Raw genomic sequence first — 27,598 nt, 5'->3', positions numbered from 1 at the left:
AGGAGCTGGCCAGACCCCAGTTGTCTGTTTTGGCATGGATGCAACTAAGTGGTACTGACACAAAAGTATTTTATGTGACATAGGTATCTGCTAGACAAAGATCTCTCAGCTGGAAAAGGAATGAGGTGGGGATGGCCATAAAGGACATGCCTGTATGTATGGGTAGCCACAGTTTTACTTTACTGAACGTGTATTCCCATGTACAACAAATCTCTACAAGTCCTGGTCCCTTGTCATCTCCTCAGTCTGAAGATCCTTCTTCACCACTTCATCCCATGTCTTTCTGTCTACCCCTGCCACAAGTTCCCTTCACAATTAGAGATTGGTATTTCTTTATGCGGTTGTCTTCACCCATCTGCATCAGATGATGATACCAGCTCAATCTTCTCACTTGTACTCTGAAGCTTACCCAATTTTTCTTGTGGAGAAATTGAAAAAGGAAGGAATACAAAAACCTCCAAGAAAAATAGTCCAAACACCAACTCCCAGAACAATGGAAAAGGTAAAGGAACTGTGAATTAAGAATCAGAAAAGAAACGTAAAGGAAAGGAAATAGAAACAGAAAGATGTTACATGAAGCACATACCATTTGTAAATTCCATGTTAAAGGTATCTGCTGGTATGAGGAAATGGGGACAGACTGTTGCTTTGTACAACCAAATCACAGATAGAATGGTACATATGACAAGATGCACCTCCAAGATAGGACAAAACCATGCCCGGAGGAATTCTTATCATACTACAAGCCTACAACAAAGACCAGAAAGCTATATGTGGAATAAGTGCAAGCTGCAACCATAGTACAAACTTTTTTGCATGTGACACTTAATATTTTTTGAGTGCATCAGCTGGTATGATTGCAAACACAACTAAGCCATGCACACCCACATACAAGGTCACCACAAATAACAGACCCTGGATGGCCACCATTGCTGCAAAGCTGACAATTACACAAATTCTTCTAATAAATATTAGAAGCCTCCTACAAAACAATAACAAGCACAAAATTGCATACCTGATGGATCTTTTGGCATGTAATCAAGCAATTTGCATTGCACTTACAGAGACACATCTATCTGCAGATATAAGTGATGTAGAGATACACATACCAATGTATGTTTTGTTCTGTGTTGAAAGAAGTTATGATGTTTGTTATGATGTTGTTAGACTGAAACTCAGTCTGTGACATACTGATAGTGCATTTAAAGCAAGTTGATGTGGTAATATGCACACTATATCACCCACCTGATGCTTCAAATTATGATGGTAAATTTGAGGAAAGCTTTACAACGATGAAAGAAGTACTAATAAGACTGGATCAAAGTGTTAAGATATACTTCTGATGGGTGACTTTTCCCTAACATCACATGGCTCAAAGGCAACATAATCTCAGGAATGACATGCAAAGAGTGTAATCAAGCAGAATCTCTATTTGACCTCACAGTAATGCTGTTCATGGAGCAAACAATACTCTCCTCAACCAGAAATGATAACATAGACCTCTGTATCACCAACAATGTCGGTCTTATCCACAATGTAATGGTATCACTGACAGTTTTCTCAGACTTCAGCTTCATGGAACTGACGATGTTTGGTCCAAAACCGATTAATAATGTATTCCACACAGACAACACCCAAACTCTATGCAGTCTGAACTTCTACACGGTTGACTGAAAGTCAACTGTAAAATGGATTATCCAGCTAAATTGGCTTTAAAATCTCTCTATTGAAGATATTGAGATGAAAATTAAATAATTCATGACAATAACATAAGCAATATGCATTAAATTTGTCCCAGATAAGTGAGTAACCACATACAAAAACATCATTTCTTGAAACAAAAGAGTTTTTATGAGATAGAGAATAAAGATCTCCAATCATTTAAATAAACAAGTTAGTGACAGTGAGAAATCCCTCCTCAGAAACTTTTAGAGATTGAAAAGCATTATGAGATATAGTTTTATGAAATGCAAACAGCACTGAGTTTCATATTTTCTGGAGTCTGGTGACTTATTCTTTTGTTACTCTGGCTTTACTCTCAGCACCAATGTATGCAACATTTTCATCAATTTCAAGATACAGTTTTCATCATTAGAGGGAGGGGAGATAGACAAGCCATTGATGTTTGTGTTCTCTGTCTGGTTGGCAATCTTTCCTCAGTTGACTGACATGTACGAACATTTGTCTTATCCAAATCCCATTCCTATGTCCTGCAAGAATGTTATGACAAATTGTAATGGTCTTGTGATGTTTATGCTATCAGACTATAACTTTAGATCATCAACAAAAAATGTGTGGGTGCTATTAGTTTTATTCTTTTCTGCATATTCCAACATGTAGCCTGGGCATTTTGTTAACAGCAGTGATATCTTTATGTATGTATGAATGTTTATGTCAGGTCACTCTTCTGTGCTACTTAGAACATGTAACACCATACAACTTGTTGCATGGTTAAAGCATCAACATCTAAACTGGTAACCCCATCAAGCCCTTTTGGTGAGTGGAGTGGGTTTGTGACACCCAGTGAGATAAAAAAAAAAAAAAACAATTCCCATGAAAGGGCAGTTTAACTTAGGAGAGTCAAAATTCATTCAAATAAAAACCACAGAGAGTGAGGAACTTCTAGCTGTTGTCACAGCATCCATCTAGGAGGGGGACACTCTGATGTAAAATCTGTATTTCACTGGTCATCTTGTTCTGGTCTGTCACTAGGTACTAATCACAAAAACAGAGTGTGGTACTTGTGCTGTACAAGCCTTTATCACTATAATCCAAAGATGTGTAGATGTGTCTTTAGGGTGATCTTGTCATTCCATCTTTTGAAAGTCATATGATGATGGAAGAGTGGCAACATGTGCATACCCAACCAGTTTGAAGTGCACAGTTACAAATCTGCACATACGTGGCAGGAGTCTTATCCTGACATCATTGTTATGTCTTCCCTTGACAGGAACCAACTCTGATGGAGATCCCTGTGGTTGAGCAGCTCTTTCTTTGAGAAAGTGCACTGCTTACCTGAGAAGGTGTTAGAAAAGGTACACTAAACATTGCCTGACATATTGACATTGGTCATCTTCCTGCAGTTAACAATGACTCATTCAAGTAGGAATGGGAAAGAGGAAAGATGTAATAAAATATTTCCAAAAGTTAAACACAATTTTTGCTGCTTAATCATTACATAACTACTGGACCTAAATTCATCTACTGTCCTGAGAAAAAGAATAACACTTATAGACTAAAGAACTTCAAAGACTGTACATAGATACTACAACTTTGTCTGAAACACAGGATCAGCTAACTGAAGTTTCATCAGATTACTCACTCTTCTGGTTTAGCAAACCAAAAGGTGATTTGTGAAATGGTGGTGTAGGTTTTGCAGTCAAAACAATTTTGGTAAAACATTTGGAGTGTCCTTCTAGTATTACTTAGAGCATAATTGAGCTTCACTTTCCTCTTTCATGTGGATAACAATATATCACAGTCTTGTTTGTTTATTCTCTAATTCTTCAAGCTAATGAAGAAACTATCATAACTTTCTACAAAAATCTATTTTCTACAAATATACTGCTACTACATCCAGACCAGTTCATACAAAACTGTTTATTCTTGCCAATTTCAATGCACGAGTTGGTAGAGATTGAGCCATGAGAAATACTTGGCTACCATGGTATCAGTAAAATGAAGACTAATGGTCTAAAGCCACTTGAACTTTGTTCAGAAGTAAACCTAATCATCTGCAATACATTCTTTCATCAAAATCTCAAGCACAAAGTTACATGAATACATGAAGATCTACAAATGGTCACATGATAAACTTTATCATCACCTGCAGATATGACCTTAGTGAGGTATGTAACATACATGTGATGTGGAGTGTGTGACAAAGATCACAGGATGATGCAAGGGAAGTTTAAAATACAAATCTGTAAAAAGATTGCTTTGAGTTGGGTGTAAATACCAAAGTGCATTGATGTTACAAAATTGAAAGTGTAGATGTACATGAAACCTTAAACAAACAATTTCATAGTCTCAACTCTGATAGAACATGAAGAACTTTAAACATTAAGTGTATTCAGTAGGAGCCAATGTACTTGGTTTTAAAAGGAAGAAACAAAATGTCTTGTTCGATGGTAATGATTCTATTGGGTCATCCCATAATTAATGCAGTTTTTTCAATTGCATGAAAAAGCAAGTAGTAATTTTCCCTTGTCCTTATTCTTAGTGTCAGTTTTAAAGAATGCAGTTTGACTTTAACAGTTATTTTTGCAAAGCTTTAATGGAAGTGACAAAGGAGCAAGCATATTTGATATATTTTGCTTTATGAATTCGATAAAGGCAACAGCGCAATTGATATTAATGCAGTATGTGGTACAGTGAATAGGTGTGGGTGATAGAATGGCAAGTTTCATATGATTGTGAGGAGAGTGGGTTAGAGATGGGGTAGAGGTGATTGTATTAAGTGAACATGGGAGATATAGGTGTGGCTCAGGATGGGGTGGGATGAAGACTATGGTAGATATGTGAAGGCATTAAGAGGGAGGACAGAAAAAAAGTGTTAAGGATGGAGTGTAGCAAAGAGGAGAGAGAACAATGCTTAAATGCAATAAAAGGCAGTGATTGGTGAAAACAGTGATGAATGATAATGGATTAGATGTTAGGGAAATGATCGATGAAGGGGAGAGAATGGAGTTGGGGCATAGCTCCACATGTTCAAGCTTTACAAATGTGGTTTCGGGATATCAATTTGACTGTGGTAATGGCCTTCTTAAGTACAAAAACCATCAATCATCTAGGTCCTTTGTCATCTTTGTAAGACTGAGCATCTTAGATCAGCCTTCAACACATCATTCCAAGTCTTTCTCGGTTTCCTTCTTCCACAATTTTCATCCACTTTAAGTGATCAGTATTTCTTTATGCAACCCTCCTTGTCCATATGCATCTCATGACCAAATCAGTGCAGTCTTCTCTCTTGCACACTATATCTAATTCCTCTTACACCTAACTTTCCACTCAATAGATTACCACTTTCTTGTCTATGCACACTGGTATTGCACATCCAATGGAGCATACTAGCTTCATTCCTCTCCAGACTTGCATGTCTCACTATAGCTTTGCCATTCATTTCACTCAGAGAGATGGGGAGAGAAAGTTTTTTGTTTCCAGCAGAGATTAAAGCTCTCTGATTTCTTCCATCCTCTTCTTATTCCATCAACTACACTTTCAGAACATCTTCCTCCACTGCTACTTAGTCACTTAGATAACAGAAATTATCTACTACCTCTAGGGAGCCTTTGGACATGTCAGTGAATCAATTTCCCTTGTATCTGTAGACTTCATGGCTCCTATGCATATTCTATGTACAAATACTTCTCTCTCCATTAACCTTCCTGTGATTCCACTGCATCTCTTGTTTATCCATTGCTTTCACTGGGTCTACTGTATGGAATTCCTGCCTATACCTTTCCTCCATATTGAGTATAGCCATTTACCTGAAATGGGTAGAGTCTTATTTATATTCTTATTTTCTAGAATCTTGGTCTTTCCTAAATTAACTTTAAGGCTACTCAGTTCCAGGTTGTTCTTCCACACCTGGAATTCTTTTCCAACTTTGCTACAGATTCTGTTATGAGAGCAAGGTCATCAATATACCGTAATTCTGAAGTGAAGCTGGTCTTAGATTCCTCTTGTTGCAAAATGGGGCCTCCATTCTCTTCCAACATGCAGTTAAAGGTTTTTAACTCTTATTTCTTACAACATAGGTGCTATCTGGCGCCCTCAGTCACAATTAGTGACAATCGAATTTTTGCTTTCGGTTTTATATTGTGTATAGCTGCCTTTGTATTTTATAATTTGTACATTAGTACTTTGCTGAATCAGCCATAAATCTATAGCCTGCCAACATATGGCAGCACACAGTTTGTGTACACAGTGAGAGCTAGAAGTGGCTTTCACAAGGCAGAGTGCTGTGTGACATAGCTGTGATTACTTCACAAGTTGTGAAATTTGTGGTTTTGTGATCACTTGTATGCTGTAGTCTGCGATTTTGTCATGAACAAGAACAAAGAGCCAATGGGAAATTTTGTGTTAAACTTGGTCAGTCTGTTGCAGAGACATTAAGCATGCTTCTACAAGCTCATGGTGATGATGCAATGTTTCTTGTGGCATGGGCACTTCAAAAGTAGAAGAACTTCCCTGGAAGATGATGAGTGATCTGGAAGATCTGCCACAAGCGTCACCCCCAAAAATGTGGCATTGTGCATCGATAATTTGTCCCCCAAGGCTACATGGTCAATTGAGAGTTCTGCCATGATGTTTTGAAGCATTTGAGGGAGGACATTCAGTGGAAGTGACCATATCTGTGGAGCATGAAGAACTGGATTCTTCATGCCAACAATGCACACTGTCACTGAGCTCTCCTCACTCATGAGTTTCTCATAAAGCAATATGGTATCTCTTCTGCAGCTGCCCTATTTGCCAGATTTATCATCTCCGGATTCCTATCTCTTCCCCAAGATGAAAATGTAGCTCAAAGGTTGCTGTTTTAACACTGTTGTTGAGATCCAAAGTGAATCACAAAAAGTCCTCAACTCACAGGAAACTACTTACACTCACACACACACACTTTCTCTCGTTTTGCATGTATACTTATTTCTTATTTGATGTATTTAATATATTTGATGTGTCCAATTTTTTATCTCCATAATTGCTTCTATATCTGCTCAACCACATTCCCTCTTATAGCCTTTCTTTACCTTGTGAAATGATCCCCTGTAAAGACATCGGAGTCTAAGTCTGAATCTTTTGAGCACTGTTAAGTGTTTTCTATATGGAGAATATCTGGATCTAATCTGTGAACTATATATATATATATATATATCCATGTAACTCTTCTACAGCAAGACATGGGGTATCCATGTAATTCCTACTACAGCAAGATACCTATATCTGTCCCCTCTGTACTCTAAATCTCACAACAGGTACAAAGCTACACTCTCCCTGCTGGTAGGATATTTTGTGTTGCAGGGTACTTGTTGACCCTGTTAATGCTGTTGCACTCGTGATGGTGCAACATAAAAACACCAATACAATCTGTAAATTGGTTGGCATCAGAAAGGGCATCCAGCTGCAGAAACCATACCAAAACAGACAATGAACATTGGTGTGGCTTCTAGCCTCATCAGTTCCTGTTAAACTTTCCAACCCATGCCAGCATGGAAAATAGATGTTATGATGATGATGATATACTTAGATGTACATACATATAAACATACACCACATCTTGTCTACAAGAGAGAGTTGGGAAATTCCATAGTAATTATCTTCTCTTTCTCTTATAAGCAAGGTTTTGTGTCCTTCTGGATTGACTTCCCAACAACATTGCTGAGGAGCTTCTTGAGTCTCAGTGTAGTTTCAGAAGTGGCAGAGTGAAATTGGATAGGAGTTTTGTTTTGCATCTTGTCATGCAACTTCAAGAGAAATGCATTGGACAGAAGGTGGACTTGTATAAAGTCTTTGTTGATCTGAAGAAGATTTTTGGTCCTGTAAATAGAAATGCTTTATGGAATGTTCTGAAGCTTTGGTGTCCTGTTAAGTGTGTTCCTCTGCTTAGATGTTTTCTTGATAGAATTGAGAGTATGTGTTGAAATGGTGTTAAACTCTTCTCTTATACCGAAAGCTCCCACAGACCACTGCCTCACTTCTGCACCAGAAGACATACATACCTTCATTCCCTCCCTCCCTTCTAAACCATCTTCCTCTTTCGTCTTCTCACCCCCTCTCACTCTCTCTCTCTCTCTCTCTCTCTCTCTCTCTCTCTCCCCCCCCCCCCCATATATATATAATGGACTAATCCAACCAAATCGCAGCCCATTGCTTACTGACTTAATTCAACATTGGCATATTTATATCTATATTTGCAGCTGCAGTAATGCTTATATTACAATGCTTACTTTACTCTCACCTCCAGTAGAGGCAACAATTTTAACATGTTTGAATGATGATAGGTGAAAAGTGAGAACAACTGTTATAACATGTCTGGTATCAAACAATCACAGAAACCTTCTTTTCTGGTGCTGAATAACATCTCTCCTTCCCATGTTCCCTCCCACATCCCTTTCCCAGTTTTTGGAGTTGGCACTGTAAATATAGGCACATTGAAATGTAGGTTTAACGAGATTGTAGAAATGCTTGAATGGAGGCGTGTTGATGTATGTTGCATTCAAGCGGTAAGGTAGAGAGGAGCTTCTGCCAGATTCTTCACAGGCAAGACATGCAGGTGCAAAATCTTCTGAGAAGGTAACAGTGACAGAGTAGGTGGTATGGGCATACTTCTTGCAGAGAAATGGATGGATAAGGTCATAGGGGTAGTCTGAGTGTGAGATAGAGTACTTAAGCTCAGGCTAGTCTTGCAGAATAATAGAGTTACAATTATATCTGCCTACGCCCCCACAAGCAGGCCTACTAAATGAACAAAGGACCATTGTTACGATATTCTTCTGCAGGCTACCTGAAAGATGAGTGACAATGATTTCATCTTTGTGGCTGAAAATTTCAATGAGCATGTCGGATGGCAGCCTGGTATCTTCCATGGTGTTCATGGGGGGGCATGGAATTGGTTCCCGAAACAAAGAAAGAACAAGGCTACTGGAATTCTTTGATGCAAATAACTTTTTGATCTGCAGCACCAACTTCAGGAAGCCAGCCAGCCACCAGATAACTTACCAATCAGGTTACTCTACCAGCCAGATTGATTTCATTCTCACTAGACAGTCGGATGCATGGTTGCTCTTAAATACAAACCCTCCATGGTGAAGAATGTACCACCGAGCATAGACTAATCGTTAGTGACTTTTAGACTCCAGGCCATAAGGAAGCCAAGAAGCATACCAATCTGAAAAAGAAGGATTTGGGAGCTCAAGGACCTTTCAGTGATCAGAGATTTAGAGACACCCTAATTGGGAAATTTGGTGAGAGGGAGGAGGAACTACTTACTTGTGGCATAAAGGTCAACTGGGAATTCCTGTGAGGCAGCTTACTGAGTGCCACAGACCAAATCTGTGGCTGGTGCAATGTCCCTTCCAGACCTAGGGTAACGTGGCAGTGAAACAATACTGTAGACAGGGTCATTAGAGCAAAGAAACAGGCCTGGAAGTGTGAGGGCATCAGGGAACTGTATCAGATAGCCAGAAGGGAAGCTAGTAGACAGGTATATCTAGCCAAACGGGAAGCAGAAAAGAAGTTTGCCTATGTTCAGTGTCATGAGGACCAAAGAACTGAAGTATTTTGCATTGCAAGACAGTGTGAGAGAAAATTCTGATGTCATAGGAAAGAAATATATCTGCATGGATGATGAGCACTTACTTTTAATGAGTCTGCAAATAAAGTGGCTTGGAAATACTATTATGAAAGAATGCTGAACATTGAGAATGAATGGGAAGAGGAGAGTCTGCCAAATGTTGATCCAACTGAGAGACTAGCTACCTGAATTAACAGTACCTTGGTAGACAAAGCAATTAAGGCTATGAAGGCAGAGAAAACCCCCAGCCTATCAGGAATCACTGCTGAGATGCTTAAAATACCTGGCAGTGTTGGTTATTGTTGAGTCACCCGTATTGTAAATCAGGTAGTTCAAGAAGAAGTCCTACCCAATGACTGGTGTGGCAGCACCATAGTCGATTGCTACAAAGGTAAATGTGATGCCTTAGAAAGAAATAATTACAAAGGTATCAAATTGTTGGATCAGGTAATGAAAGTTACAGAGAGAGTCATAGCCCAATTAATTAGGGAGAGATTTAGTTGAGATGCAGTTTGGATTTGTGCCATGTAGAAGCACTACTGATGCTATATTTCTGATAAGGCAACTGCAGGAGAAATACTTAGCTAGCCTTGTCACGTGACTTTTAGAGGCCCCCTGCAACTTTTTGTTTCGAGGCCCCATTCCTTCAATCAAAATTCATATTTTACGCACCTTTTATTCATAGCAATATTTTACTGTATTCTATTTGAAGTTCAATATTTCACACTATCCTAAAGAACATCTTTAAAAATAGAAGTTAAATTCATTTAGGTCTATTACAAATTTCAATAAGTAAAACTTTCAGAGCACTTTTATAATCCAGGCAACTTTCAAAGACAGAGTGCAATTTTTGCTTCACAAAATCATCGATCAATTCAGAATAATCAAGCTGAAAGCAAAGTTCATGTTCAATTGATGTCATAGACAATCCACAAAGTCTGGTACACGTTTGCAGTACAATGTAGTATATTTTACAAGACTTTTGCAGGTACAATGTATTACCATTTTATTTCTTGAAATTTTCAGTTAACATAGTTTAATTCTTGTTCAACATCTTAACCAAAGTAAATTGATGACTCATCTACGTCCTTTGATCTCAACATGGGACCCCTCAACTACAGAAGCTCCCTGCGACTGCAGGGGTTGCAGGAGCTTAGCAACGGACCTGTACCTAGCCAAAGATAAACCTCTGTACTTGGCTTTTGTTGACTTGAAGAAAGCTTTTGACATCAAACCAAACAAAATTGCAGTCATGGCAGATACCGGTGTCACACAAACTGGTACCCATGTCGTTGGCATGTAAAAGCACCAATACCCTCTTGGAGTGGTTGGTGTTAGGAAGGGCATCCAGTCATAGAAAACCATGCCAAATAAGACTGGAGTCTGGTGCAGCCTTCCAGTATGCCAGCCCAGTCAAACTGTCCAACCCATGCCACCATAGACAACATATTAAATGATGATGTTTTATATATATATGCTGGCGTGGGTTGGATAGTTTGACCAGTGCTGGTAAACCGAGGCACTGCATCAAACTCCAGTTTGATTCGGTATGGTTTCTACAGCTGGATGCCCTAGTGGTAAGAATTTTGTGTCCCAGCCACATAGTTCCAGGATCAGTCCCACTGTGTAGCACCTTGGGCAAATGTCTTCTAGTATGATCTCATCAACCAAAGTCTTGTGAGTGGATCTGGTAGACGGAAATTGAAAGAAACCCATCACATATATATGTGTGTGTCTGTGTTTGTCCATCACCCCCACTTGACAACCATTGTTGGTGCATTTATGTCCCTGTAACTTAGCAGTTCAGCAAAGTGACTGTTAGAATAAGTACCAGACTTAAAAGCGATACTGATATCATTTCATTCAACTTAAATTCTTCAATGTGATGCCCCAGTCTAATGATTGAAAGAAAAGATAGATTTCTTTATTATGCCATGCAGGGCTAAACACAGAAGGAACAAATACATTGTAGAGTTTATCTTTCCCAGGGAGACAAAAACAAAAAAAATAAAATAAAAATAAAAATAGGGACAACGATGAAAAGGGATCGAAATCATTTGGGATATACAACAGTTGAAATATTACAAAAAGTAAAGAAACATAGTTCTCAACAGTGGGGAGGTTTATCTGTGGAAAGAAAATCCTACGAAAAGACCACAGTAACCTCAGGCAATAATGTCAAACAATAACACATTTACAGTTAGTAACTCTCTTTTTTCCTTTGTTTTTCTGGTTCATAGGATTATGCTCAAGGTGGCTCCGTCATTCACATATGTTATCCTTGCTACATTCACTCATCTTTTATTGAAACATTTGCTAGACAAATCTTCCCTCTCTACTCTCACCTTCCTTTTCAAGTGATACTTCAAAAAGTTGATGAGAGATTGACCAGAGAGGAAAGTGTTTGTCTCCAGTCCTTTCAGATGCGTCCACCAGACACATTCTTTCGTTATAGCCACAATTACGATGAAAATGGTTCTTCCTTCCTGTTTGAAGGAAGGAGGCACGACAGTATTCACGATAGACTCGTCCCACACGCAACAGCAGTCGTTTGACATAAGCCCACAGGTCGGAAATGGTTGGACACTGCACAAGTGTGTGCAGAACTGTTTCGTCGCTCTGACCACATCTCGGGCAGGTTGGCCCAGTGCTTCTCGAACCATGCCTGTAGAGCTTATCCTGAATGGGTAACACTTCTCGACAGCACTGTCAGGCCAGGGATCTCTGGAAGTTGTCCATAGGTCCCGGCTCAAAAGTTGTCTTGAACACATCATCAACCTCAGCATGCCCAGCCCTCCTTTTAGCGGGTGTTGGCAGCAAACGGATCACCTGACCATTGGAACACTTCTTTTCCACAAGAAACGGAAGAGGATGCATTCCAGTTTGGTGATGGTAGGGTCGGGACAAGGAATGACAGTTAGGCAGTAGTAGATGATGGATGCGATGTACGCATTTGCCACCTCTGCCAACCTTTTAGGGACAGCTTCCTTTCAGCATATTGCTGGGAGAGAGTGGCTGTTAACGATCATGGTTGCAGTATCAGTGATGTTGACAGCGTTCCCTGAGCCTCTCTGATTTAAATTTGATTTATTTGTGTTATTCATGTCTGTAATTGTATTCAAGTGTGTGTGCATGCAGGAGTTATTCCTTTTTTCTCCTAGCATTTCAAGGCTATGGAAATGCTGGTCCATGAACAAATTTGACTAGCTTTCCACTAGGAAATTTCTCAACATTTTTCGAAGTTGAGAAAAAAAAAAGAAATTTAAATAGGGTTGAAACTTCCCCTAGGGGCCAATTCCTCCCTTGAAAACACACTCAAACGAAAGCTGGGTGTTTCACACACTTTGTGTACAAAAATTAAAACAAAATGTGTGCAATAAAAGGTTGCAAAATGCGATTACCTTTGGAGTAGCTGTGACAACACGTCAGTCGACAGATAGATAGATAGATAGAAAACTAACTTTGTTTATTGGCCACACAGGGCTGAACATAGAGGTGACAAATACAATGTAGAGGTGGGCGAAAACTACCAAAAATAAAAATAGGGACAACGATCAAAAGGGATCAAAATCGTTTGTTATATACAAATGTCGAAATAATACAAAAAGTTCCCAAAAGTGGGGAGGTTTATCTATGGAAAAAAAAAACCTACAAAAAGATCACGGTAACCTCAGGCAATAATGTCACACAGTAACACATTTACAAGTAGGTAACTCTCCTCTTTTCCTTTGTTTTTCTGGTTCATAGGTTTATGTTCAAGGTGGCTCCGTCATTCACATGTGCCATCCTTGCTACCTTCACCCATCTTTTATTGAAGCATCCACTAGACAAATCTTCCCTCTCTACTCTCACCTTCCTTTCCAAGTGATACTTGAAGAAGTTGATGAGAGATTGACTTGAGAGGAAAGTGATTGTCTCTAGTCCTTTCAGACGCGTCTACCAGACACATTCTTTCACTATAGTCACAAGTTCGATGAAAATGGTTCTTCCTTCCCGTTTGAAGGAAGGAGGAGTGACAATATTGATAATAGACTCAGCTGATAAACTGTCTTGTCCTACATGCGACAGTAGTCATTCGACATAGACCCAGAGGTCGGATATGGTTGGACACTGCACAAGTGCGTGCAAAACGCTTTCATCGCTCTGACAGCATCTCAGGTAGGTCAGCCTGCTGTTTCTTGAGCCATGCCTGTACAGCTTATCCTGAACAGGTAGTGCTTCTCGATAGCACTGCCAGGCCAGGGATCTCTGGAAGTTGTCCATAGGTCCAGGCCCAAAAGTCATCTTGAACAGGTGGATCAGGTATTCCTCGTCGATGCCCAGTTTTGTCCGGAGATCATCGTCATACCTCCCCTCCATTAATCCCCTATAGAATGCTTTGGTTGTAATGCAGTCACTCACGGTCGACCTGAGACTGCATACTTGCTCGTGGTCTCTTTTTGATCCAAGACTGCAGTTTGGTCATGATGACGAGCTGTGGGAAAGCACACCACACAAATGGTGACCACACTTGTCTACCGTCGTCTACATAGAGCTGGAGATGTCACACTGTCAGTGCATGTCTGTGCATCATTAACCATGACATTCCCAGCCCTCCTTTTAACGGTTTTGGCACCAAATGGATCGCCTGACCATCGGAACTCTTCCTTTCCACAAGAAGCGGAAGAGGATGCGTTCCAGTTTGGTGATGGTAGGGTCAGGACAAGGAACGATGGTTAGGTGGTAGTAGATGACAGACACGATGTATGTGTTCGCCACCTCCGCCCAACCTTTTAGGGGCAGCTTCCTCTCGGCCCATTGCCGAGAGAGAGTGGCCAACTTACTTGTTATCTTGTCCCAGTTCTTCTCCATTTAGAGGTCCGGACCAAACAAGACCCCTAGTGTTTTTAGTGTTTATGGCTGTGAGCATCATTTTCATGGTGTTGGTGTTGTTTGTGTTAGATTTCGAAATGTCTTCAGGAGTTGTGTATCTCCTTACTTTGTTTGTGTTTGCTTTTGTTCTTTTTTTTGTTTCTCTTCCTCCTTCCTTTTTTGGCTATTTGCCATTCTTCACTGTTCTCATCTTCTGACGAATTTTCTGAGGAATCAGAAGTGCGTAAGGGCATGTTGTAAGCGTCTATGTGTTTTTGTGTAAGTAGTTGTGTTGTTTTCGTTGGTGTTGGTTGTTGATTATTTGTGTGAGGTGTATGTGATATAGGGGAGGAGGGATCAGCTTTAGTATCTTCTTTTGGTTTTCCTGTACTTTTAGTTCTTGCTGTTGTTGTTGGTGGTGTTTTTTCATGTGCTGTTTAATTTTTGATGTTGATAGATTTGGTTGGTATGCTTCTTTTGTCGTCTTCTGTGTTGATGGTTGTGTGGGTAGTAAAGCATTTTTCTCAGAGTGTTTTGGTTGTAGTGATGGTTGTTGTTGTTGCTCTTGTTGTTGTGCGGCAGTTGGACATTTCTTTTTTAAATGTGTTTCACTGCCACGCAGATAGCAGTATGGCTGCCTGCCCCCCACCACTGCATACAGTCTGTTAATTCTATAGAGGTGGGTATTTTGTTTATTGATGTTTGATCAATTTGCAGGAGGATTTCAAGTGTCTTTCCAACCCAGTTTTGCTGTTCTAAGACAGCAATTTTGAGAATGTTAGTTCCCTCCATTTCAAAGCAGATGGCAGATAATAGCCATTGTGTCTCTACTTCTGGAGGCACATTTTTTATTGTGACTTTTGTCACTCTCCATATGAAGAGTCAGTGTTGAGAACCGTTTGGCTAGATTTTCATTGTGGAATCGCACTTGAACTGTACTGAATTTATGCCACCAATTGACATATTCCTTGTGTGGCCATACAGGGCGAAGGCATTTTTCAATTTTTTGTCATGGTGCATTTTCAGGTTTCTTTGTTTTTGTACTTAGTATTTTATAAATGATAGTTCTTTTTGGGGTTTGTTCAATGATGCTTTTAGGTATGTGTAAGTGTAAGTTTTGTCCTTTGCTAAGCAGTACTTTTCTATTGTTGATTTGTTGCGCAGTGAATGTTTCAATAGTTTTGTTTTATCGCTTCAGCAAAATTTGTTTTGTCCTTGGTGGTGGTGGTGGTGGTGGTGGTGGTGGTGGTGGTGGTGGTGATGGTGGTGGTGGTGGTAGTGATGGTGGTGGTGGTGGTAGTGATGGTGGTGGTGGTGGTAGTGGTGGTGGTAGTGGTGGTGGTGGTGGTGGTGGTGGTAGTGGTGGTGGTGGTGGTGGTGGTGACAAGGCTGTTAACGATTGTGGTTACAGTGTCAATGACATTGACAGTGTTCATTTTCACGTCTCTCAGATTTTTCTTTGATTTAGTTGTGCTTTTCATGTCTGTAGCTGTATTCAAGTGTGTGTGCATGCAGAATTTATTCTTTTTTTCTCCTAGTGTTCCAAGGCTAGGGAAATGCTGGTCCATGAACCAGTGTTCCATTATGAAATTTCTCGACATTTTTCACAGTCGAGAAGAAAAATAGAAATTTAAATAGGGTTGAAATTGTCCCTAGGGGCCAATTCTTCCCTTGAAAACACACTCAAATGAAAGTTGGGTTCTTCACACACCTTGTGTACAAAAATTAAAACAAAATATGTGCAATAAAAGGTCGTAAAAAGCGATTACCTTTGGAGCCAATGCAACAGCACGTCAGTCAATAGATAGATAGACAGACAGACAAACTGATTGATTTCTTTATTAGTCACACAAGGCCGAACACAGAAGGGACAAAATACAAGGTAGAGCTTTTCTTTTTGAAAATAGAAAAAAAAGGAGAAAAAGAAAATGATCAAAAGGGATCATGTATCACAGAAAAATTTTAAAAGTGTATAAAGCAAGATTAGGTTTATCCGTGGAAAGAAAATCCTACGGAAAAGACCACGGTAATCTCAGGTAGGGAAGGAATAAACACATTAGAGTGAAGTGCTCCCTTTCTCTCTCACTTTTTCCGATTTACAGGATCATGCTCAAAGTGGTTTTGTCACTTGCACACACCATCTTTGCTACATTCATCCACCTCTTATTGAAACTTTCACGAGACAAAACTTGCCTCTCTATTCTCACCTTCCTTTTCAAGTGGTACTTAAAAAAGTTGATGAGTGATTTGCCAGAGAGGTAAGTGTTTGTCTCTAAACCTTTCGCTTGAGTCCACCACACACATTCTTTCACTATGGCCACTAGTACGATGAAGACTGCCTTGCCTTTCCGGTTAACAGAAGGTGGCAGAGCAATTACCACAATAGACTTGGCCGATAGATGGACACGTCCCACATGTGACAGCAGCCATTCGGCATAAGCCCACAGGTCCAAAATGGTTGGATGCTGCACAAATGCGTGCAGAATGGTTTCACCACTCTGACTGCATCTCAGTCAAGTTGGTCTAGTGTGTCTCGAACCGTGCCTGTTGAGCTTATCCCAAATGGGTAATTCTTCTCAATAGCACTGCCAGGCTAGGAATCTTTGGTGTTTGTCCATATGTCCCAGCCCAAAAGTTGTCCTGAACAGGCAGGTCAGGTGTTCCTCGTCGACACCCAGATTCTCCCCTCCACTAATCCTCTATAGAACACCTTTGTGGAATTGAAGTCGCACTTGTTTGGTTCCAGATGGCAGAGTTGCTTGAGAGCAAGACGGTACTCACGGTGCCATTTGCCTAGCTTTGGTCTCTGTTTGATCCATAACTGCAGTTCAGCCAAAGAGATGAGCTGCGGGAAAGTGCACCACACAAACGGTGACTGCACCTGTTCACCGTCGTCTATGAAGTGCCGAAGATTTCGCAGTCTCAGCGCATGTCTGCACATTATCAACCACGGCATGCCTAGCCCTCCATTTAGTGGGTGTTGACAGCAAATGGATCGCCTAATCATCGGAACGCTTCCCTTCCACAAAAAGCGGGAGAGTATGCATTCCAGTTTGGTGATGGTAGGGTCAGGACAAGGCACGACGCTCAGACGGTAATTGATGACAGATGCAATGTACGCGTTCACCACCTCTGCTTGACATTTTAGGGATAGCTTCTTCTCAGCCCATTGCTGAATGAGAATAGTCATCCTAGTTGTTATCATGCCCCAGTTCTTCTCCATTTGGAGGTCTGGACCAAACCAGAATCTGAGCAATTTAACCGGTCCATCGATCCAGCGTCCCACGCTGGAGACGCTGTTGGACGGCATGAACTTGCTTCTCCAGGTGCCAAGCTGCAAGCCCACTGACTTTTGCCGGTTAATTTTTGCTCCTGTTACCACTTAGTATACTTTTAGTGTCTTGCTGACCAGCTCAATATGCTTGTGGCTCGACACCATGACAGTAACATCGTCCGAGTATGCAGACTCACTCCTCCCACATCCTAGCTCTCGCCGGATGCCCCTCAATGTCACCAGCTTCTGCAGTAGTGGCTCAAGAGTCAATACGTACAGAAGTGACGAGAGGGGGCATCCTTGACAAACAGAACGCGTGATGTTAAATGGTCTGGACAGATGACCATTTACGAGCGGATGCCACTGTATAAGGCAGCGATCCAACCGTGGAAGATGGGACCAAAACTAGCCACTCTAAAGACAGCCTTCAAGTAGGGAGGGTCTACCCTATCGAAAGCTTTTGATTGATCCAAATTGATCAGCGCCCCACCCATGCCAGGTTCCTTAAATATCCTGTCTATGACGTAACACATCAGATAAAGGTTGTCATGGATACTCCTACCCAGCACAGTGCACGTTTATGCTTTGTTGACCAGTTTCTCGGTGACAAGCGCCAACCTGGTTGATTTTATTTTCATTTCTTTTTGTTTTTTGCCAAATAAACACATACACTATATACTCATTCTTCACTTTAGGTTTATTATTGTTCTTTAGCATACCTGCACAAACATGCATGATCTGACAGGCTGATTATTAATTATGTAACCTCAGGTAGGGAGGGAATAAACACATTAGAATAAACACTGGAAAGGAATACTATGTTCTTGCAAGGAATGTTTTCTTTTTATTAATACACTACTAAACCTCGATGTATTAAGTTACGATGAAAAGCATTAACCAGGAATGACCCCCACCCCCAACTGACTCCTGTGCTGATGGCACGTAAAAAACACCATCCAAACATGGTTGAAGCCAGTGCCCCCCAACTGGCTCCCATACCAGTGACATGTAAAAAGCACCATCTGAATCACGATCGATGCCAGTGCCACCTGACTGACTCCCATGCCAGTGCCACCTGACTGACTCCCATGCCAGTGGCACATAAAAAGCACCCACTAGACTCTCGTAATAATTGGCGTTAGGAATGGCATCCAGCTGTAGAAACCTTGCCAAATCAGATTGGAGCCTGGTGCAGCCTACTGGCATGCCAGTCCTTAGTCAAACTGTTCAACCCATGCCAACATGGAAAACAGACGTTAAATGATGATGATGATGATTATTGTGTTGTCACTTGCTATTTTCCTGTGATACTTGTTCACAACCATTCTTCTTAACCTGTTACTCCATAAAATATCTTCCAATGTGTTTTAGCTAATTTTGTTTATATTCTGCAGAATAAAAGAAATCTTTTCTTTACATGTTATATTTGTACCATATTATAGTTTTGTTTTTTTATTACAAATGGACTACAGTCAAATAGACTTGTTTTATTATTTTTAAAATGTTCTGTCATTTGGTGAATAATGTTTGATTTATTTTGTAATAATTTGTCTTTTAGATGACATTGGGAATCTTTACACAAGTTCTGAAACACCAAATGCCATACGGGATAAAAAATTCACATTGGAATGTAAAACAGATGGTGATGTTACTTCAAGAACTTGGTATACTGGAAATGGAACAGTTATTGCTAAATACTCTGGAAAAGTAAACCAAAATTATTCTAAATATTTTGGTAGCCGTCAAGAAACTAGTTGCCAAAACAAGAGCTGCACATTGAGTATAACCAATGTCAGTTTAGCTGAAGACAACATGAGCATTATTTGCAGTGGTGATACCCATACAAGCATGTTCAATATTACAGTATTTGGTAAGTAATTATTTTTTTCTATTTATTGTGTGATTTTATTCTCTACATTATTTACATTGGACAGATATGTATTCTTATCTTGTTTGTTGTTACCATGTTTCGGCTGATTTACTCTCCAGCCCTCATCAGGTGTCCTGGTGGAATTTTGAACCCAACCCTGGATTCTCATTCGTAAGGTATTTTTTGTTGATGTTATTAATGTTATTATTATTATTTATTCAAGGCACTGCCTGTAATTGAACTCAGAATCTTGGGGTTAGTAGTCTGCACTCTTAACCGCTACACTATATGCCCATGTAGAATAGGGGAGAGAGAAGAGAATGTAGTGAAGATGTGTTGGAGTCCCATCAGGTTACAAATAAACAAATCTACGCTGGTTGTAAAGTGGTGAGAAAGAAATACATAGATGCATATATGTATACATCATCATCAATATAATTTAATGTCCATTTTCTGTGCTGGTATGGTCTGGATGGTTTGATAAGAGCTTGCAAGCCACAAGACTGCAAACCCTACTGTATGTTTTGATGTGGTTCTATGGCTGGATGCTCTTCCTAATGTCAACCACTTTGCTGTACCTGGTGCTCTTTATGTGGCAACAACAGCAGTGAGGCCACCAAATAACTTGTGGGACATAACTCCTCAAATAGGAGTGGGGAGTAGTATTGAGGGCAGTGGCTTTGTGCCAGATGATGAAAGGTTAGAGTATGAACAGAGGGACAGAAATAGGTGGCTTGCTGTAGAGGAGATACATGGCTACCCCAGGTGGAATAGGAAAGAGAGAAGTGAAGGTGGTGAAGATGTGTTGGAGTACCATCAGGTTATAAGTAGGTGTTAAGTAGATTGGAGAGGATGAGAGTGCAAAAGAAGAGTGAATACAGGTGGAGGGAGGGAGTGTTAAGATGTGTTGTGGGGAAGAGAGGCATTCATCAGGGATGGATTGTGTGCATATAAGTTCATGAGAGTGCAAATGGAGAGTGGGAGATAAAGAGGAAGAGAATGCAGTGAGAGGTGAACATGGGTGAAGGGAGTGGGTGTTAGGAAGATCAGTTGTTTGGGAGTAATTTTTCAGAGACAGATTGTGAGCAGGGGTCTGAGTATAAACATGATTTAAAGGCCTCAATTTTACTTTTGAGAACAGGTCTTCTCAAGCACAGCAAATAGCCAGCCATCTCTTCTGTGAGGCTCAACTTCTGACGGTCACTTTTTACCAATTCGTTCCACCTCTTCCTACGCCTTCCTCTTCCACATGTTCTATCCACATGTAACAACTGGCACTTCTTTATGCTGCTGTCCTTACACATATGCATTTGCGTAACCATACCAGAGCACTCTCCTATCTTGCACACTACATCTGATACCTCTTATACGGAATTTTTCTCTCAGTATATTTCTGCTTTGTTGTATATTTACACCAACATTGCACATCCATCAGAGCATACTTGCTTCATTCCTTCAAACCTTCACATGTCCTCTGCATTCACAGCCCATGTTTCACTACTGTGTTGTATAGACATTTGTACAATCTTCCTTTCACTCTGAGGAAGAGGCCCTTTGTTAACAATCAAGAGAATAGCCTTCTGAACTTTTCTCAATTATTATTCTAGTTACTATGCTTTCAGGGTATCCTCTGTCACTACTAGGGTCCTCCTGAGCATTTGAGAAAATCTGTTACCTGTGTGTTCTTAGTATTTATGTATCTGCACATCTGCCAAACACAATGATTCCTTTCTCTTGTAACTTTTTTGTGATTTCACTGCACCTTTTATGTCTGTAGCTTGTTTTGGCTACAATGTATGGAATTTCTATCTACACTTTTTCTACATATCAAGCAGGGCTATTTCCCTGAAGAGATTAGTTACTTATTTGCCAAGACTTTGGGCTATGCTTAGTTAACTTTAAGGCCCTATGATTCCAAGCATTGCTTCCACACCTGATATTACTTTTCTAATGCTACTCAGCCATAAGAACAAGGTCATCGACATACAAGAGCTTCCACATGCAACCAGTCTTAAACTCCTCTGTTATTGCTTGAAGGGTTATGATGAAGATGTGGGGACTGAGAATCAACCCTTGGTGAACTCCTACCTACCCACTAAATTTATTGCTATATTCATTGCTGATTTCCATACTGACCACCCAGTGAATGAGCAATTTCCTAAGTCTCTATAGTTTTTATGGATATTGTGCTCTTTCAATGTATGAATATTACCTTCTCTGATAAACTTCCTATTAGTCTACTGCACCTCTTGTGTGTCCATAACTTATACCAGGTGCACTGTACGGAGTTCCTATCTACACTTTTCCCAGAAATCAAACAGGGCCACCTTCTTGAAGCGGGAAGGGTCCTGTCTGTGTTCTTGCTTACTGAGACTTTAGTCTTCACTAAGTTAATCTTAAGGCTCTTAGATTCCAGATTTTACTTCCACACCTGGAATTTCTATTCTAGCTCTAATGTGGAGTTTGCTATGTGCGTAAGACCATCAGTATATAGTAGTCCCAAGGGCTGCTGGTCTTGAATTTCTCTGTTATGGCCTGGAGGACAATGATAGAAAGGTGGAGACTAAGGACTGAGCCTTGATGAATTTTTTGCTGAACTCATGGTTAACTCTCACCTTATTGACAGTGTCTCTGTACGTGGTCTGTATAACTTTCACCAGCCATTTGTCTGTCCCTAGTCTCCTCAGAGCCCACCATATCACACAATGGGGTACTTTTAATTGCCTTATCTACCATACTGCTGATCACTAGGACAACTGATCCCTCTGTTGGGTTCACATGAGAGAGACTCCCTTTATCCCATTCATTCTCTACATTCAACAGTTTTGCATAGTAACTTTTCCATGCATCTTTCTTGTCCACATCATTAACTGTAAGCATACCATTATCCATCTGCACACACTTTCACAATATCTTGATTCTCACTGACACTCTCTTTGGTAGTTCGGAACACTTCAAGTCTCTGATCTTCCCATTGTAGTACATTGGCAAATTTCTTCTTTTCTGCTTCTACCCTAGCTAGATAAACCTGATGTCTAGCTTCCCTTTTAACTTTCTAATATGATTAATTGCTACCCCCACCCTTTTAACCCATTCTTTATAGATCTATCTCTTCTCTTTTATGGCCCTGACAACATCATTGTCCACCACCACATCACCCTGGCCTGGCAGAGGCCTTGCTCCAACCACAGATTTGATCTGTTGCTCTTAGTAGATTGTCTTGTAGGAAATTCCAGTTGTCTTTTATGTTATATGTCTCTATCTCTTCCCCCTTCTCATCAAAGGCTTCATTAAGGACATCTCTAAATCTCTGTCCTTTTGGAAGATCCTTGAGCTTCCACAATATCCTTTTCTATATTGGCTTGCATCTCTGGATCTTTAGATAAGTAATCATATGATTGGCAGGTTTTCTGAAGTTGGTGTTGCAGACTGGTAAGCCATGAGCATCACAAAACTTCAGTAATCTTGTCCCCTCCTCAGTTCTGGAGCTAAAATCACAGCTTCCATGCACACCATGAAATCCATTGGAGTGCTGTCCAACATGTCAATTGAAAACTCCTGCAATGATGTGAATGTTGTCATCTTTCATTGTCAAGGTAGTTCGCAGATGTGGCGCTTCTGATTATGTGAGTTTGATGCGGAACATATGCAGAGATCACTGACACAATTACATCAACCAAGGTTATTCTTAGCTTAATAATCCTATCGCACTACTTCAATCACCTTATACTCCATTTCTCTGCTAATAGAATACCAATACTACTTAGTCTGTCTTTGTTGCTTTCTCAGAAAAATTTGTATCTGTGCCCCTTTGCCTGTAAGCAGTCTAGCTGAGGCTCCCCTCCATCGTACCTCTTGGTCACAACATATGAGATCTGATCAATAAGTATCCACACTTTTGCTAAAGCACTGAGTGAAGCTGCTTGACACAGACTGACCTTGGCCTCTGCTGTGCATGTACACTAAGTTTTAATGTTCTAGCTTACGTCTGTTGTTTACAGCAGTGCTTCAAAGTAATGTGTGATCATTGCATTGACCATAACAGAGAAAGAGGCCTATGCAAAGCTGCAGAAAGTGTATGGAGAGGAGGGTATGATCTGCACACAAGTGTACAAGCGGTTCAGATGTTTCCAAGATGGCCAAAAGAAATGTTGATAATGACGAATGTTCTGGGAGACTTGCAACCAGCAGAACTGAGAAAAACATCGCAGATGTGCATGCAGCTGTGAGGGGAAATTGTCAAATCACCATCCATGAGTTATTGGATGTGCAGATTAGTTATGGTTCAGTCCATTATCACTGAAGATTTGGGTGTGAGACACATATCTACCAAGTTTGTGCCAAAACTGCTTTCAACTGACCAAAAGGATACTCAGATTTTAGTTGCACAGAATCTTGATTGTGTCGAGAGTGATGAAAACTTTTTTTTAACTTTGCATAGGCCTCTGAAAACTTTGCATAGGCCTCTGAGCAGGTCAATGTGATGAACATACACTACACACATTACTTCCAAACACTGCTGTAAACAGTAGAAGTGAGCTAGAATGTCAAAACTTAGTGCACATGCACAGCGGAGTTAAAGGTGCCAAGCAGCTTCACTCTGCATGCTGTAGCTTTGTTACTATGGCAACAGTCCGGATACTTATTGATCAGACCATGTACATCTACATGTCTCTGTGTCTGTAGAACTAAAGAGTCTTGGGGAATGCTTTCAGTTTATGAAAGAGAAAGATTTTTGGGGTCACATGCCTGGAGGCTGCAGGTCCTTGTGTTTAGTGTGAAAAATAATGTTACAACTGCAGTTTTAATTTCCTTCAGTGCCGGAAAGCCTTCATTCAAGTGTATGCACATACATTACAAATATGGTCCATACTTCTATGTACATGCTCATGGGTCAAAAAATATAATAAAAGATTAAAAAAAAAAGCATTTATGCATATGCTTGAGTCTCTTTTGGAGAGGTGATGGTGAGCAGTGGATAGATATTAGAAACAGATTCAGTTGATATTGTGTGATAGAATATTCCACCATGAAATTTACCAATCTAAGTTGAAATTAATTTGTTAGTCAGTAGAGAGATGAAATATTCATTATCCATGATCTGAAATAACTGTATATTTTCACAGAGCAAGAGAGAGAAGTTAGATTTGGTAGCAATTTGAAGTTATTTGCCTATCAATATTGAAAATAAAGAAATTTCAATCATTCAATCACATAAGGAAAGAGAGAGAGGGATAGAATTTGATATAAGCTTGAAATGTCACAATGGTAGGCCAACACAAGTTCTTTTAGCTTTTGTATTGAATTGGCTGCTGTGATGTCATAAGTTTTGCTGACATTAGCATTTCTAGGATCCCTTCTGAAAATACCAAAACTTGTCAGTGAATTTGCTACGTTGTGTATGTGAGTTCTTCAATTAGCCTAAAAATATTGCGTGGCACTTGAAAATATACATATAACTTAGTATCAAATCCCCCTAAATAGAAAATGCAATTAAAGAATTAATAGGCTGCATATACATGGATTCAATTTCCATACCAGAAAGCAAAAAGGGTTGGAATATGATGACAGACCTGAAAAATTTTAAGAATGCATGCATGAACATAAAAAGCTCCAAAAATGTGTTACAAGTATTAAAAATGAAAATCACAAACCTTCAATATCACAACTTTTACTGTTTTGAGAAAACTTTTTTAAAAATAACAGAGGGAGGGGGAAAGGGGTTTATATTTACACTCACCCACCCTGGTGAGGAGTAGGGTTTACTTAGGTATTTTTTACATTAAAAAAAAAACCATTCCATCTGCTTAGAAATGAGGATGAAAACTTATTTACCCTATTCCATGATCAAGAAGAAATTGCTCTTAAACTGGATATTTTCTAGATTGGTTTGTGTCTCCAAGTCCTTTTAACTCTCCAAGTCCTTTTAACTCCCCAAGTCTGAACTTGTTACCTGCTACATCATTATCAACATCACCATCATCACTTGATATGTTTTTCATGTTGGCATGAGTTGGACAGTTTAACAGGAGCTGGTAAATCAGAGGGCTCACCAGGCTCCCGTCTTCTATTTTGGCATAGTTTCTACAGTTGGATGCCCTTCATAATGCCAATCACTTTACAAAATGTACTAGGAGCTTTTAATTTGGTTTCAATATGGGTTTTTTTATTCATGCGGTGCCAGCATGGATGCTTTATACATAATGCCAGCACAAATGCTTTTCATGTGGCACCAGCACCCATAGCATTGCCAAGTAGCTTGCAAGACAAGACCATCTCAGTTGATAGAAGGAGAGGAACCAAGAGAAGTGGCCATGTGCCAGGTGATAAGTGGAAGTATGACATTGGGACTGGGATAGCTGTCTTACAACAGAGATGATACTTGGTAGCCCAGTTGGACAATAAAGGGGAGGGAAGTGGGAGTATAAGCGACAAAGATATAGACAGTCAGAGAGAGAGGGGGGGGACCTACCCAAAGCGAACAATGGTGAGGGGTGATATTTAGAGATATAACAAGTAATGGTGAGAGGAACTAGAGAGGCCTGCAGTGGATGGTGGGGGTTGTTAGGGAGGTTGATTGTGAGTGGTTTTTGCCAGAGGACAGAATTATGTGTGTATGTGAAGGTGGAGCTATAGCTGTAAAAGATATGCCTGTATGTATGGATGACCATGATTTTATTTAGATTGATGTGTCTCCTCAAGCACAACAAATCACCAGAAGTCTTGCTCCTTTGTTATCTTCTCAAAAAGAGTCAACCTCTGTAGATAATTTCTCGCCATTTTGTCCCTTGTCTTTCTGGCTTTACCTCTTTCACAGGTTTCCTGCACAGATAGAGATTGGTACTTCTTTATGCAGCTGTCCTTATCCATTCCAGTGCAGCCTTCTCTCTTCCATATTACACTTCTCTCTTCCATACTCTTATACCCAGATTTTCTCATAAATCATTTACACTCTGTAATATACACACCCTAACTTTACCCATCTGGTGGAATAGGCTGACTTCATTTCTTTCATGCTTTTGCATGTCCTCTGTAGTCAGAACCCATATTTCACTGCCATGTAGCATAGCTGTTCATACAGTCATCATACACTGTGCTTTTATCTCTGAGAGTGAGGCTCTTTGTTACCAACAAATGTAGCAGCTCTCTAGACATTGTGCAGTCTGTTCTTATTCTAACAACTATGCCTTCAGAGCTTCCTCCTCCACCACTAACTTGGTTGCCGAGGTAACAGAAACTATCTATTACTTCTACAGACCCTTCTAGCATTTGAGAGAGTCTGTTTGCTGTATCTGCACATTTGCCACACACAAAGACTACTTTCTCTGTTAATCTTCCTGCAATACTGCTGCACCTCTTATGTGTCCATAGATATCACTAGGTATCCCATATGGAGTTTCTATCAACAACTTTTCTTCATATTGAGTAGGACTATTGCCCTAAAGGGATTAGTGAGTTTTCCAACTTACCAAGACTTTGTCCTTTGCTATATTAACTCTAAGGCCCTTTGCTTTCAGACCTGAAATTTCTTCCCTAATTCTGTAGTGATTCAACCGTAAGAACAGGATCATCATTGCAGAAGAACGCCCAAGGGCAGCCAGTCATCAGTTTCACTGTTATGGCCTAGAAGACTATGATACACAAGAGGCGACTGTGTACTAATCCTTAGTGAACTCCTACCTTTACCCTAAATTCCTTGCTATATATTCATTGCTGACTCGCACCTTACTAGAAGTGTCCCTGCACATGGCTTGTACAACGACCACTCATTTATCTGAAGCTTCCACATTGACTACCAGATAAGGGAGCAGGAGACCCTGTCCAAGTTTTTCTCCGTGTCAACAAAAGCCAAGTACAAAGGTTTTATTTTCAGTTAAATATTTCTGCAGTTGCCTCTCTAGTAAGATAGTATTGGTAACGCTTTTTCCTGGCAGAAAACTGAACTGCATACAGGGGTTAGACAAAACAATGGAAACATCTTAAAATTTCAAGCAGATTTATTTTAATATGGGGTAGGACTGCCTTTAGCAGTAATTACAGCTTGAATTCTACGAGGTATAGACTCATACAAAGTTTTGTTTCCAAAGGAAATTTTGTCCATTCTTCAGCTAAAACAGTCTCCAGTTCTTGTAGTGGTGATGGTGGATGATATCGCAATCCTTACTTGTTTTTCTAAAATGCACCATAAATGTTCAATAATATTAAGACCTGGGGACTGTGGTGGCCAGATAAGATATTCAACTTCACTAGAATGTTCCTTGTGCCATTCAGTAACAACTTTAGCTGTGTGAATTGGTGCATTATCACC

General features: G+C 40.1%; 1 protein-coding gene across 4 annotated transcripts in view; it reads left to right on the top strand.

The window, feature by feature from the left end:
* The window catches only part of LOC106876221 (uncharacterized), a 212,667-nt gene that overhangs the window by 43,823 nt on the left and 141,246 nt on the right, over positions 1–27,598 (top strand). For all 4 annotated transcript variants that reach the window (XM_089352673.1, XM_089352672.1, XM_089352674.1 and 1 more), the window contains exon 4: positions 18,979–19,290. In XM_089352673.1, the coding sequence (XP_089208799.1) occupies positions 18,979–19,290 (312 nt within the window). The remainder of the gene's footprint in view (positions 1–18,978; positions 19,291–27,598) is intronic.

This window comes from Octopus bimaculoides, chromosome 5 (genome assembly GCF_046866305.1).
Source record: "Octopus bimaculoides isolate indiv1 chromosome 5, ASM4686630v1, whole genome shotgun sequence".
NCBI lineage: Eukaryota > Metazoa > Mollusca > Cephalopoda > Octopoda > Octopodidae > Octopus > Octopus bimaculoides.
Note: the sequence above shows the minus strand (reverse complement) of the source record. Positions and strands in the feature narration are given on the sequence as shown.